This window comes from Hylaeus volcanicus, chromosome 7 (genome assembly GCF_026283585.1).
Source record: "Hylaeus volcanicus isolate JK05 chromosome 7, UHH_iyHylVolc1.0_haploid, whole genome shotgun sequence".
NCBI classification, from domain to species: domain Eukaryota; kingdom Metazoa; phylum Arthropoda; class Insecta; order Hymenoptera; family Colletidae; genus Hylaeus; species Hylaeus volcanicus.
The window spans coordinates 18,150,723-18,164,970 of NC_071982.1; the positions used below are offsets into that span (position 1 = coordinate 18,150,723).

Here is a 14,248-nt window from a genome sequence, read left to right on the forward strand (position 1 = left end):
GACCCCTACTGCGGAGTTAATCATCTTTAGCTGGGGGATGTTTATTCATTTTGCTGATCTTTTTATTGTCGAGAAGTGTTCTATTAAGAGTTAATGCTTCTCAATTGTCGGGTGTGATGAGCTCAAAATTGATTGTTAGTACCTTCTGGGAAGACCATCCCTTAGGGTAGGTATTAGGTTGTCCTAAAAGTTTCTTTCGTTTTATTAGTAAGTAATATGTGCACAACACTTTACGAAATTGCACGAAAGTTTTGGGACAACCTAATATCTTCTATTAGAACACGAAGAAAGGACTCAAAACTAGATATGAAAATAAAGATACTTGACTTTCTATCCAAAGTATCGTTTGACTTGAGCTACGTATCTGCTATGTAAAACCTACTCGAGCCATTTTTCTCCTAGTTTTGCCAATATCTGTGTACGCCTAAAAGAATAGCACGTATCCATCGTCTGAGCCCAGGCGCTTGGGTGCTTCAGGATCGAGAGACAGCACGAGCATCCTTAACAATAACGTTTCCCAGCGGATCTTTGAAGGCAAGGAACGCGATCGACGCGACGAGATCGTTCCCCATTCAAACCCTATTCTCTTACGTGCCGATTTTCGAGGCGATGGCGTGCAAGCTCGCGCCGGCACGCAGCGATATAACGTTAAACTCGGCTCGAGCCGTTATAATATATTAGCTCGCTCGATTCCTCCTCGCATTACCATACGTTTCAGGGTGCATTCGCGTGATGGAAGTCTTCGCGTCAATTGCCAGCTCCTATTGAGAGAAATACCGCGGCGCGTTGATGATGGGAAACTACTATTAAGTCAGACAACTGGGAAGCGTGTTAAATTTCAAGGGAATGGCTCCCCAATAGTAATAGCCGAGCGGTGTCAGACGAGCAGAAACATTATCGTAAGTGGTGAGAGACTCGGCATGGTCGGACAGCCCAGCTTTAAGACCCGTCGGAGTAGAAATTGGAGTAGAGCCTCCCTCTCTGTCTCTCGACCGGCTCTTCCCCTCCACCCGCCCCCATCGACACGCAGGCCTCTCTCGCAGACCTTCGCTCCATTGATCTTCGGCTTTGATCAGTCCCGTGAACGGCCCACCCTCCGCCAGGCTTTTTAAATATTTAAGGATTTATCCGGATTAAATGGACGCCTACGTACCCACCACGCTCCAATTAACCCTCGGCAGCGATATCTTTTCTCTCTCCTCGTGTCCCCGTTCGAAACACCCGCCACCCAATCCCCGGGCTCTAAAACCCCCGAGCCCCGTCGGACCGAAATAACGAACCACCAAGCGAAAGTGTTCGACTGGCTCTAAAGGCGATGCAACGATCGAGGAATTGATACAGCCCGAGAGGAGGAGAGAGCCTGGTGAATTGTCGTAAGCGAACGACCCACTAACCCAGGCCGAGAACCAAGCAGGATTGGTGGCGGTTATCGAGATTCTGGCTCGCTTCCCCGCAGGCCAGATCGCGCGTCGAGATGGCATTCACGAACCGAAATTACATGTCACGAAAAAATTCGCTTATTATTCCGCTCTCGGCTACCGGAGGACGATATCACCCGCATTTTTGCGCAAGATTATTTATCCAACCTGCCTGCTCCTACCTCCGAGCGTTTCCAAGGAATGCCCCCTCTCGAAGAAAAGTTCTGCTTCTATACGTTGCGATATCTTCGGGGAAACTGTCAAGGTACTCTTCGTTAAATAATCCAAATGCATGGTCCAATCTTGAGCGAGTTGATGGGGAAGCTTTGAAGCAAGCATCTGAAAAGTAACAGAAAACACTGATTCAACTTCCACTGTTTATGGCTTGTACCGTACTGTACATTATATCGATAAGAGTTAAGATTTGGATTAATCCATAGAGTGCTTTACGTTTCCACCAGATCGATCTACCTTACGGACTATTCTATGTAACTAAGCTCTACAGAGGGTAGGTACTTAGCTGCTTAGATGCTTGCGCATTCAAAGGCGTTCCTCTAATGTCCCTCGGTGAGCATTAAACTCAGACATCCAGTGTCTTCGTTCCTCCCTTTTCCCTTCCCCTAAATGAACGCAAACCAAATGAAAAACTCCAGCTATGACTCAAACGAATCAGAGCCCTCCGCCACGTCTTTTCGAGTCGCGATCGATGTTCGTCGCTCACGCCACCGATTAAAAATGTTATCTCTTTCATTGTTCATCGACGCGTAGCGGGAACGGCTTAGGATTTATGGAACACACTTCCGCGCATAATGATTACCGTTCGCCGTGCGAACAATTCTTTATTTGCATTTTTATTGTTCCTGCGCGTATCTGAAAAACGCGACCGAGCGGCGAACAAATGCGCGACTAAATAAACGCTCTAATAAATTCCCACGGACGATACAGCCAGCCGCGTAACGGGGCCGCATCGATGAACGCGAACGAAATATTTTTCCAGCCTCTGGGACGGCGTTTCCCCAGCCAGGCACAATGCTTGCTCGGTAAGGGTTTTGATCGGCGTCGCCGGACGGTTTAACCGTTCCCTCGTTTCCTCCCTTATTGTCGCTGGGACAGTTAATCCCCCTGAGAGGAATGGGGTTGCAGCACCCAGCGAAGAGTGCACACGCGTTTCAGGTGTGCATACACAAACGGTAAATTGTTATCGACAACTTTGCACCGTCATTTGTACACATCCTCCCTAGTTACCTGCACTCTTTTTTCATGGAAGATTACGTAGTGGTTTCGAGGATAGGGCTCGCGGTTCATATTATTTTTAACCATTTGTGAGCAATATCCTGGGTATTAAAAAACGTCCGGGTGTAGGAAATATAGTGCGTAATTCTGTATTATAATTGTTAGTTGGTGGAGGTTTTGGTTTATCTTTTGCAAATGGAGGAATACCTCTAGGAGGTATTCTTTATTGTTGGGGGAGCAGATTTGTTATTTTATGATACGAATACTGTTTGAGGTATTAGTTTGAAACTTTTCATCATTTATACACGATTTACCAAGTTGTTTATTCCAGACGCATTGCTGGATTATCTACTGCCCCAGGAGAAGTTTTCAGGCTGTCTGATTTTCACATTTAATCTTTGTAAGGACTCGTGACATCGTATTAAATCCCACGTTAAATGTTCATAACTCTGCATACTCGAGGTCTTCTCGTAAGTAGATTTCTCCACTGATTTCGCGCTTTTTCTTTGAATTTTAAACACAATGGTAAAAGTTCCCTGTTTCCCGGACGGTTTAACCGTTCTCTCGCTTTCACCCTTATTGTCGCCAGGACAGTTAATGCTACCCAGGAGAATAGGGTTGCGAAGAGTACAGGCTCGTTGCAGGTGTGCATACACAAAGGGTAAATTGTTATCGACAAGAATATCATTGTCCGCGTGGTCGTTCTGTGTTGGTTAAGGCGACGTTTCCTCGCTCAGAGGAGATAAATCGATTCTCGAACAATTACCACCCTCGTAATACACGCCGTCTAACCGGTACGCCAACAGAAGCCACGCCGTTCTGGCACGACTTCCACGCTCTGGCTCCTTTTTTCGCCACCATCGCCGTCGTCTCCGCCTTCTCGAGTCTCGCGCCGCTCTTCTGGTTCGCCGTCTTTCTCCGCGGCTTTTCATCCTTTCCCCATTTTTTTTTTTTTCTGTCTGCGGCAATCTTGGATTATCCTGCCCGCTCGACGATCTCCAAAGGAACGAGCACCAGCACTCGAGAAAGGACTCTCGAAGACGCGCGGAAATTCCACGGTGCGGGCAAACTCCGCGCGCCATGTACATACTTCACGAATACTTGCTCTTGATGCTGGTATGCGAGCACAACGGTGTCGGAGGAAAATGTAATCCATGATTACTGAGTAATCTGACAATTCAACCGTTCATAATGCGAGTCCATCTTTTTGAAAAAGAAAGAAAAAAAGGCTGAAACGATATTCCTTTCGTGGACGTGTCAGCGACGTAAATTGGAAAATAATAGTACGACTATTTGTTACGAAAATGGTGGGAATACGTGTTGCGACAAAATAATGTCGACGAAAAAATATTCCAAAAATAATCGCACGCTCGCAATGCAATCAGTGCTCAATTTGGACTTACTGTGTTTGGTACAATTGTTGGAACGTTTTCAATTAAATTTGAAAATTTACCACGTTTGCCGATCGAGAAGCTTGTAGGTATAATAAATGAAAATAGCCCGGAAACGGCCTATACGCGAACTTTTAATTGCGTTTCGACTCTTTGTTTTGGAATCATGTTTGGAAACCTGTGAATATTACAATAAAAATAATGAGAACACGCAAGCTAAAAATAATAAACGTGTGTAAATCACGGCAATAAAACGGAATATTAACGAGCAGACGTACTCTTTTTTTAAACGTTGTTTGTAAAACATAGGAATTTACAATCAAAAGCGAAGTTTCCAAACTTTTTACTGGTAGTGTATATAATAGCAATCCTTCAAGGAGCTAGACTCGGGAAGGTTTAATAATATCTGAGCGTGATGGATTTTTAACTCGACACACTGCATCCGAACGAACATAATCCATTAATATTCTTAATTCTCCTCGTCGCGTCAACGTCCGCGGAAAATCGGTTAAAACGAACGGAAATTTAGAATTTTCATGGTCGACTGGATCTTTGGGGAAATTTCCACGGCGGCTTCATAACATTCGTCGGAAATAGTCGAGCGAAATTTTCACCGCGTCGCTCTTGAAACATCCGCGGAAAAATAATTATTAATCCAGTGGAAGAATGTCGCTAACGAAAGCTCTGGGCAACTTCAGAGTGTTCAGTGGCGCGAAAATTTCCGCGAAATATTTTCTTGCGTCGAGGGGCAAGCTAAAAATTGTTAAAAGGATTGCGAAGAACCTGAAATATTTGCATTGTAAATATCGAACACTAGCATGACTTTCAAGACACCTGTTTTCACGTGTACTCGGTCATTTAAAATTCCAATCGAGTGACTGAATATTCCCTCTTAATATTTCAATAATATTTATTCTATCAATGCAAAAAGGTAAAAAAAAAGGTTCATACAAGACATCGTATAGTTTATTATTAATTGCTACTATTTCTACCATTTGTATAATAAAATTGTGTCTCCTCGAAATGAAAGAAAAATGCAGTTTCATTCGACTGTATAATTATTCTCTGATCCACCCCTGAAGTTGCACGCAGATTACGTCATTCTACGTCCCCTTTAATTCACCTGGTGACGACAAACTTTTGGCGGGTAGTGTATGTATTCGCGCGCCGCGATACCACGCGACACGACGTAGCGCGCGCCGCCTTGGATTTCAATAAAAACGTCAAAATTTATTTTCAAATTCGTCGCCGTGGAACGCCGCCCCATCGTTCATGCTCCTTGTCAGCCTCGAGCACGTCGTCCTCGCGAACCAGATCCTCTTTCGTCCCTCCCCCTTTCGCGCTGCTAACGGCTCGTGAGCTACCAGCCGAGTCGATAGCGACAACGCCGTAGTTTCCCATGAAAACTCGAACTCGTATCCCCAGTCGCGACGTCTACCTCGCGAAAACCCGCTGTTTCGACATTGTTGCAAGACGACCGATAAAAATAACGAGAAAGATTACACATGAAGGAAGAGGAAGAGAAAGAGAAACGAGAACTCGAAACGACGTATTCCTCGGAGACGTTCGTGCTCCGAGTTCCAGTCAATTTTTCTCTGCCAACGGTCCCAGCCGATTGCTAGGCTCCTCCTTTCGTAAATCAGAGAAGCATGGATTCATAGCCGAGGGTTTAACGACATCCAGAGGCTGCATCGGTTAGAAAGATGACGTTTCATAGGGGACGGAGGGTTACACCTTCGCTCTATCGACTATTCTACGCTACACACTATTGCTACGAGTTCTTAACCCTTAGCAGTCCAAATTTTCTGATTTCGGTACAGTTTTGTCGTGTGCTCACTCGACATAGGAACGCAAATGGTTAAGATACTCCAGGTGTACATACTCAACTCATTTCACCTCAAATATCTTCTAAACTATTAATCAGAAGATTCCAAAGCTACACACGCCTCGACATTCCAAGCCTCATGTCTCTACGGAAACTGACTTCTCAGACCTAGCAAGAGGGTTTCCTAGCGAGCCTAAGTAAAAATTAATCTACCCTGCTCATATTCGACACGAAACTGATCTTTCTGGCTGCGATACACGGACAGAGCGTGAAACAGCGAAGGGGTAGCCCCGGCTGGTGAACGGTTTGTCAGGAGGTCGTGAATTAATTCGCGCCAACGCCTATTCTGTCCCTCCCGTTCCTCCATCCCCGAAGCCTCCCTTCCGGAAAGTTAAATTCACGACTCGCGCGAGCTACACGAGTTTCCACTATCGTTCTAAAATTCAAACGAGCCACCGGTGCACGGCCGTGCCACTCGATCGTCGAGGTCGCGCGGTGGTTTTAAAATACTCGACCCAGCGACAACACCTGGGGAGACTGAGACGACCCTGCGAGACGAGTACGAGACGGGGTGGGCAATTTTTTCAAGGCGCATTGAAACATCATAGGGTTCACGATAAGGGTTGCTTTCGCCGAAATGGAGGTATATAGATTCAATTTAAAAATACTGGAGGTTGCGAGGGAACGTTATAGGTACCTACTTTGGTACATGGATATATTACTATTCATAGAGGAGGGTAAGCCTACCTTTTAATTTTAACAAATTCCTTCAATAGACAGAGGATATGAATACGTATAGGACTGACACGTTTCCGCGAATTTTCAAAGGGAATGAAGAATCACTTTTGAAAGCCCTATTAATGATAATTTAAAGCTAATAAGATACCACGAGAGATGGTGGTACCGCACAGATGAATAGAATTCAAAGGATGGAGGGCAGTTAGAGAAGGGGTTGAGGGACGCTGGCATAAACGACAGCCAGACTGCAACCGCGGTATTATATTTCGCTGATTCATTCGTTGGGCATCGTCCGCGTAAACGAGCGGGTCGACGTTTCGGTAATTAGTCGAGTTGAAGGAAATTTCCATAACAATGTAAGAATTATGACGTTAAATCGAGCATCGGTGGCTATAATTCTCGTAGATCACCGGACGTCGCTGCGCGAGAATATCGTTGGTAACGAACGCTTTGAATTATTATAACTGGGGATGGGCGTGGGGGTTCCTGATCGAACGAATCTATTTAACGGATAATCCCTCAACATCCGTGGCTCCTGTATCAAAACAAATGGTACATTGCAACGCGGTCACCGCGAAGAGACCCGAGCCGGTGCTCCTCCATCGGGCGACGCTGTTAAATCGTGCAACGAATTCCGAAATAATTCCCCGTCTATCGGGATATTTGTAATTATTGCGTTTCGAAACGCTTTGCGCATTGGAAATTCGCCTGGAATTACAAGTCGCGCCCGCCCCGTCGCTTTGACCCGCGGTTTTTCGCGTCGTTTTAATCGCCCGTTCCGGTCCCCATTAATACGAAGCACCTGAATAATTATTCACGACAGCGTTGAAGTCACCCCCTCTTGAAAATCGCATACTAATATCGAACCGCGAATTATCATGCCAAATTTAATTTTTACTCGAGGGATCTGGGATGCTTTAGCACTGAAAATTGAAGTATTATCGAATCTCTCCATAGTAGGATCTGTTATTCAAAATAAGAAAATATCTTTTCTTATAAATTTTATACTTAATCATCCCTTCGATTACATATTCCCAGGACAAAACAAGGACGTTAATTCTATGCGAAAATTGTCGACGCTCGGAGGCGCAGCATTTCCAACCCTTAAGATCGAATGATATTCGAAGGAACACCGAACCGAATGGGAGTAAATTGCTCGGAAGCCCGCAACAGAGGGAATTGAATGGCCATCGCTGGTAACGGCAGATCTGCGCGCTGGGAGGCGACTTCAGATATACATACATACATATATATATATATATATGTGTATGCGCGGCTATGGCACACAGGGCCGCCTATTTTCCAGCCAGCCCTGAAATTATCGGCGCGGTCTGAGCGAGGTCCATTGATTACCACTGGTAATTGGCATTACAAGCCCCCTCCCCCGCCCTATCCACCGACTGCAACCCCCCTCGCCATCCACGGCACTCGACCTCTTCCAACGCAGTCCCGCGAGGACCTGGATATGTTCTCTGTATCGGCATTGAAAGTCAACCGTTTTATCGGGGACGCGAGAAACCACTCGAGTGTTGCGAGTCTTCTATTCTCAGCGGCAGCCATTCCAGATTTAATCCGTATGGAGAAATGTGTGCATCGTTCCTCGGTTCAAAAATAAACCGCATTCAACCAACTCGTGCTGGTTAAAATTTTATATGGGACATCTGCGTGGCGGTCACCAACCCTCCATTCAATGAATTCTAGTTCACCTTGCGAGGGAGAAGTCATTTCTTGGGAATAAAATTACAATTGATGCTCGCAAGTTGAAAGAATAATTAAAAAACAGATTTAGTCCAGAATAACCTTCATCGTTAATAATGGAAATGCAGCCAACATCCGCCGTACCGAGTCCCTCGACAATTTCGTTTCATACCCCTCCACACGAACACATTCGCGCACGTACTTTCAGCTTCTTGGGGGTCACACCGCTTCTCTCATAAATAATTATAAAAGTCCTACTTACAAAGGAGCCAAGCGGAAAAGCTGCGTTGCATATTTATGTTTTCCAAAATATGTATTTATTTAAGCCGAGCGGGGTTTAATGGGAATCTGATTTAAATACTTTAAAGACGACCGATCAATAGCCAATACGCGATGGAACTCAATCTAGCTAAGGGAACGAGAAATTATACCTATACTTAATTACCTATATTTAATCTCATGGTCAACCGAAGGATATTCGTCGTAAAATAATATTTTGCTCGATTTAATCTCTAGATAATAGAATAGTTACTGACTAGAAGATCAGTGCAGAATATTATTCACGATTATAATTACCGAATACTTGGTAACGTTTAGCAAATAATGATACACGATTAACTCTGAATGGTTATGCGCATTACTGATTTACGATTGGAGATTGAAAACGTGGCTTTCGATCCACTATCAGCGATTGTTACGGAAAAACTAGTCAAAAAAATCGATCCTAAAGTAATCACTATCCAATTCCGTGGGAGCTTTTCAACACGATCCAACGAATTGATCGACATTCGACCGGACTTTATAATTGAAAGACGCATCCTTCGACCCCACCCTCATCGGTTTTTTAATTCCTGGCAACGGTCGTCCGCGGCTCGTAATACTTAGGCAACGCTTAATCCCCTTCATATCGCTAATCGGATGAACCATACGATCGAATCAGTTAATTGGACCAGAGATCAATCTTAATTTCCCTCGTAAATCCAGTTACGTAATCTTCGCAGTTATCCCCTTGACGGATCTAATGGGAGGGGATGTGCAACGCAACTCTTCGCTTGGATGGAGCCAGAGTGCATTTTGTTTTGTTTGCTGATGCATTCGTTTCGATTACGCTTGTGTGTCGCTGTTGGATCCGAACGCTTGCCTTCAGTCGGATATAGCAAAATTTTATTCGAGTGTACGTCACGTATGGTTATTATTATCGTTACTACTTTATCGAATCGTTTACCCATGCTTGGCAACAATTCTGTCGCCCCGTAGATAGTTACTGGGATCGGTCACGAAGCAATCTGAAACGAACAAAACGATAGAACTAGTATCTGCTCCCATGGACCTCTGTGATAAGTATAAACAAAATAGTTTCCATTCATCTATATTAAAGCCTTTCGCACAACTTTGTCTACATTCGTAGGGCATCAAAGGGATTCCCTAACACAGTTCCTCGAGCTGTTCAAGGCAGGAGTCCAAGAGCTTGCGACCTCCAACAAGTCTGACCTTGAATACACCTTAAAATGAACTTGGAACGGCTCGCAAACAGCTCGATCGAAATTTCGTCGCAGTTCCAGCGACTCCCAACGAATTCGACCGTGCTCGAACCGTCCCCGGAAGAAATGTTTACCGTAGACGTTTTCCGCTCGTGGGAAATTGTATCCCGTGTATTGGCAGCGAGCGAAATCGAACGATGTAACGTGAACTCGATCAGTTCGCTGGCTTTTCGCAATTCGTGATGCTGCCCCCGAGCGTTCGTTCGGTCAGTTCTCTTTTTTCTTCTCTCTCTCTTTTTTTTTTTGCCGAGAATTCGATATAAATGGATCTGGCTTTACATCCGAACGGCGTTAGTATCACGAGGTTAACGACACAGAGTTCTGGTGCTTCGGAACGCTCGAAAATCGCGGGGATATCGACGAACGAGTCGCGAAGCAGCTTAATCAAGCGATTCGTGTTTCGGTAAATTCAATTTCGAGCGATTCCGATGCGAAGCAGCGACGAAATTTTATCCCCCCTGGTACGGCCGTACCCCTCTTTGTTTCGCTGGAACGTGCGTGTAAAGTATTCGCGAAGATTTATGGCCGCTTTTCGATCCATAATCGGCTGTATCGACGAAAATTCCACGGCTCGTTCTCGCCGCGGGGCGGGCAGAGTATTAAGTTCGATACGATTTAAAAAAAATGGAGTCAAACCAATGAACAATCCTTAGCCATCTACAAAACATCTCTAGCTAACATTAAACAATTAGGCCCTATGCCTATAATAATTTCAGTTACCCTCTTGGTTTCCTATAAAGATGTTCTTTGTTCGACGTCATCGACAGCCTAATCATTTTTTTTTTTTCTTTTTTTATCATAGACTCGCGGTCACGTATTTCAAATCGCTCGGAACTAAAAGCGCTTTAACAGAGTGAAATTGTTCGACAGCAATTCGAATCGTTAATATGCGAACGCAGGTACGGCGGTTTATTTGTTTTAATTTTTCCGAGCAACGTTTCATCGATAACGCATCGATTACAGTCGAATATCACAGGTCAAACGGTTTTCATGCCACCGTTCGTATAGTGTTCACGAATATTTAGATTAGACGACGGTGATTCTATGAAATTGGTTTGCAAATGTTACCGCTGTGCATCGAACATTCACAGTGTTGATCAGGGTGTCGCGATCATTTTTATATCATTTCTCCTGTACCTAAAGTTTAAAAATACAGATAGCGGTGACTTCAGAGTCACGCTTGATTATGGAGAACGAAGAGTTTCAAGTCGAAATAATTGCTCATCTATCCAAAGTGGTATGGAAAACTGCGTAACAGATTGCCACGGCTCCGAATGGATTATCCCCTGACGCTGTGATTCACATTTTAATGACGAAGTTTGTCAATCAAAATTTACGATGGACAGAGGACTAACGGAAGAAGCTTAGGCTACTATATCTGGAGCGCTCGGTGCAGCAAGAACCGTAACGTTATTTCGGATTTCGTGCAGTTTACGACGCGGCTCGATTGCTTCGCGCAGTTTTTTTCCCCTCGTCGCGACATCGTAGAACCGAACGACCGTTTCCATATCCGCTTAAAGCAATTTTTTGAGTGGTCGGTCGATCCTATATACTCGGATCGGTAGAGAATTCTGTTTCTACGAAATCCGTAGCAATCGTTTCGCGACACAGCCCGATATACCAGTTGAATACGTTCTCTCATCTGTGAATGCAAACTTATTATCGACATAAAATTGGAAATCCGTTTGTTTGTGATTTCCCTATAACTCTGAGTGTTGCTGTCCGATTCAGATGAAACTTTTTATGGGGTGTTCTCTGGTACCGATGGTAGGTACAGGTTGCCTAATTTCAGGGGAAATTGGTTGAAATTATAATTGTAAAGTGATCAAAATACTCCGTATAAGTCTATATGTCTACGTGTTAACATTTTTCGAGCAACTTTACATTCCTAAAATGTTCGTTCTAAAATAATACGAACACTTGTACAACTGGTATTTTCTAAACGACGAGCCCGTATGAAGTTTCCAACGAGAAAAAGGCTCGAGTAATGGAACTGTATCCGCGCATTTCTCTATTGGCGTAACACGGCCGTTGCGCGATACTAAATATCGATAGACGACTCCTCTGTCATCGACGAATTGCGCGAAAATCGGCGCGTTACGCCGACCATTGTCCGCTTTCGATGGATTTTTGTCGGTCAAAATACGCTTTCAATCGCCCGAAAAATAGCGAAACGATTCCATTCACAAGTGTTGTTTGAACATTTTTTAGCTTAGCGTCGAAAACAACTTTTTTCCATAGAACCGATGTGTTTCGGCCTTCGATACAAACCCAGCAGAAAACTGATTTAAAAGCGAATGGTTCGCTCCCCAAACGATACTGTACATTGGATGTTCCAGAAACAAAATTTAGGTAAATACTAAAACGAAACAAGATCAGCTTTAAAAATAAAACGAGAGCATCGCGATTTCTCTGGTTTAAACATTTTCTATCGCACCCCTTTCGTCGCCTAATTTGAAAAATACCGGCGGTAAAGCTTCCCCCGGTCGAACGTCGACTAAACAGACCGATAGGGAAAGGGATAGTGGAAACCAGAACAAATGTAGGCGTGGCTGCGTCGTAACCTCGCTGATAAAGCATCGAATACGCGGGACGTATGCAGGTAACTTCCAAAATAACGAAAAAGCGAGAGGAGTATCCAGTTTGGCTTATCCGGAGCCTCCGGTCCGAGAACGAATATTCCTGGGAAAAAATATCGCCCCGCTTAATCCGCAAACGATCATACCTACACGCGAATCGATACTGTCCGGGGCTACAGTTGGAGGGAATTTGTTTTCGAAGGACCTAGCTCGAAAGTGGCTCTCGATCTATTTCTAACTTTTTTACCAGCCTGGAGAGGAACTCCTCTGCAGTGTATCGCGGCACCGTGCCAATCGTTTTAAAAAGTTTCCCTTTTCCCTGTTTTTCAAATATTTCGATCGACAGCTCCGAAAATGGAAGCCGACATCCGCCAGAGAGTTCAATCGGTTTTAAAGCGACCAGTTACGAGGCTCGCTCGTTCTGACTTCGATTCTCCTTTCTGTCGCAGTGCCGCCAGAACAGCCGACCATTCTGGATCAATGGGGCAGGATAGTGAACGGGACAGCAGGACCCTACGAAGAAGGCGACACCCCCTCACTGACGTGCCGCGTGACCGGTGGTAAGTCTACTCAATTATTAACAAACCCGCCAGAAGGCATTCCGTGTACGACTTGTTGGGAAACTCGATCCAACTTTTTATCAAATTTCGCTTAAAGATATTGGATAGCCGTCTTCTTTCTGGGGGTGAAATTGTGGACGACGCTTGTGAGCTTCAGATCTCAACGAAGTAGCAATTTAAAATTATGATAGAGAAGAACCTAATATTTCATTGATTAAAAATACAAACATGTACTTGTTTGAATGTGGCGTAGAAGAAATGACATTACATTTCCGTCCTCCTAATAAATTTATTTACATGATAGACAGAAATTCAGATAATTAAAAGCTCATTATCACTGGAAAAATCACTCGAATCCATCGATAAGAATTTACTTTCATCGCTAAAATCCTGAATGAATATCCTACACGTCTACAGAAGCGAAGCTAACAAGGAAGAACTAAAGAGGACGAACATCGTCAGTTAGTCCCCGACAGACGTCCCGACGCGGGCATTTCTGTCGATCGACGAAGCGTCCCCCGTTAAGCGCGTGGCCAACTTCCTACTCGTTCGTCCAAGTTTTCATCCGCGGAAACACCTCCGACCCCGACCGTTTCCGTCTCAAACCCGGAGGACTCCCGCGCAACCCTGAGATACATGGAATTCGGTAAACGCCCCCAACTTCGTCAAGTTTTTAACGGCGCCTCGAATTTTAGCCCAAGTAAACATGGGACTCGGAGAATAAAACTTTTACTTTCTCGTCGGTTTGGATCCTCCTGGTTCGAGGCGATGGCACGCATCGCTTCACCTGGAAGAGAACTTCGATCGGGGCTCTCCGAGGGGACGTCGATAGAGAGAGGGTACACGCGAAGGGATCGACAGAGGGGGGCGCGATGGAAGGGCTGACGGAGTCATTGGTGTCGCCAGTTATTAGATCAGGCAACTTTTTATCGACGAACGGGGCTAAGTGAAAAGTTCCACGTTCCACCCGCCAAGTCCCTCCGAGAGGGGGTCGAGGGGCTGACGGAAGCAGGGAAGAACGAAGGAGGAAGGTTGGGGCAGTAGGTAGCGAAGGATCAAGCGTTCCTCGGGTGGAACGAGAGAGGAAGCGCCGAACTACCGAGGTTCCGGTGTTTACTTTGGCAACTGGATCTAAATTTCTGTTTATAACTGCGGCAACTTCTTCGTCCGCCTTAAAAGATTATTTCCTCCCCTCTAGCCCTGCGGCCACGTCCCACTTCATCCCGGCTGTCTGTCGAGCCCTCTTCCTTGGGCGGGAGACGTCC

General features: G+C 45.0%; 1 protein-coding gene across 5 annotated transcripts in view; it reads left to right on the forward strand.

The window, feature by feature from the left end:
• LOC128879873 (nephrin-like) overlaps positions 1-14,248 on the forward strand; it is a 347,536-nt gene that overhangs the window by 260,525 nt on the left and 72,763 nt on the right. For all 5 annotated transcript variants that reach the window (XM_054129420.1, XM_054129422.1, XM_054129421.1 and 2 more), the window contains one exon: positions 12,873-12,983. In XM_054129420.1, the coding sequence (XP_053985395.1) occupies positions 12,873-12,983 (111 nt within the window). The remainder of the gene's footprint in view (positions 1-12,872; positions 12,984-14,248) is intronic.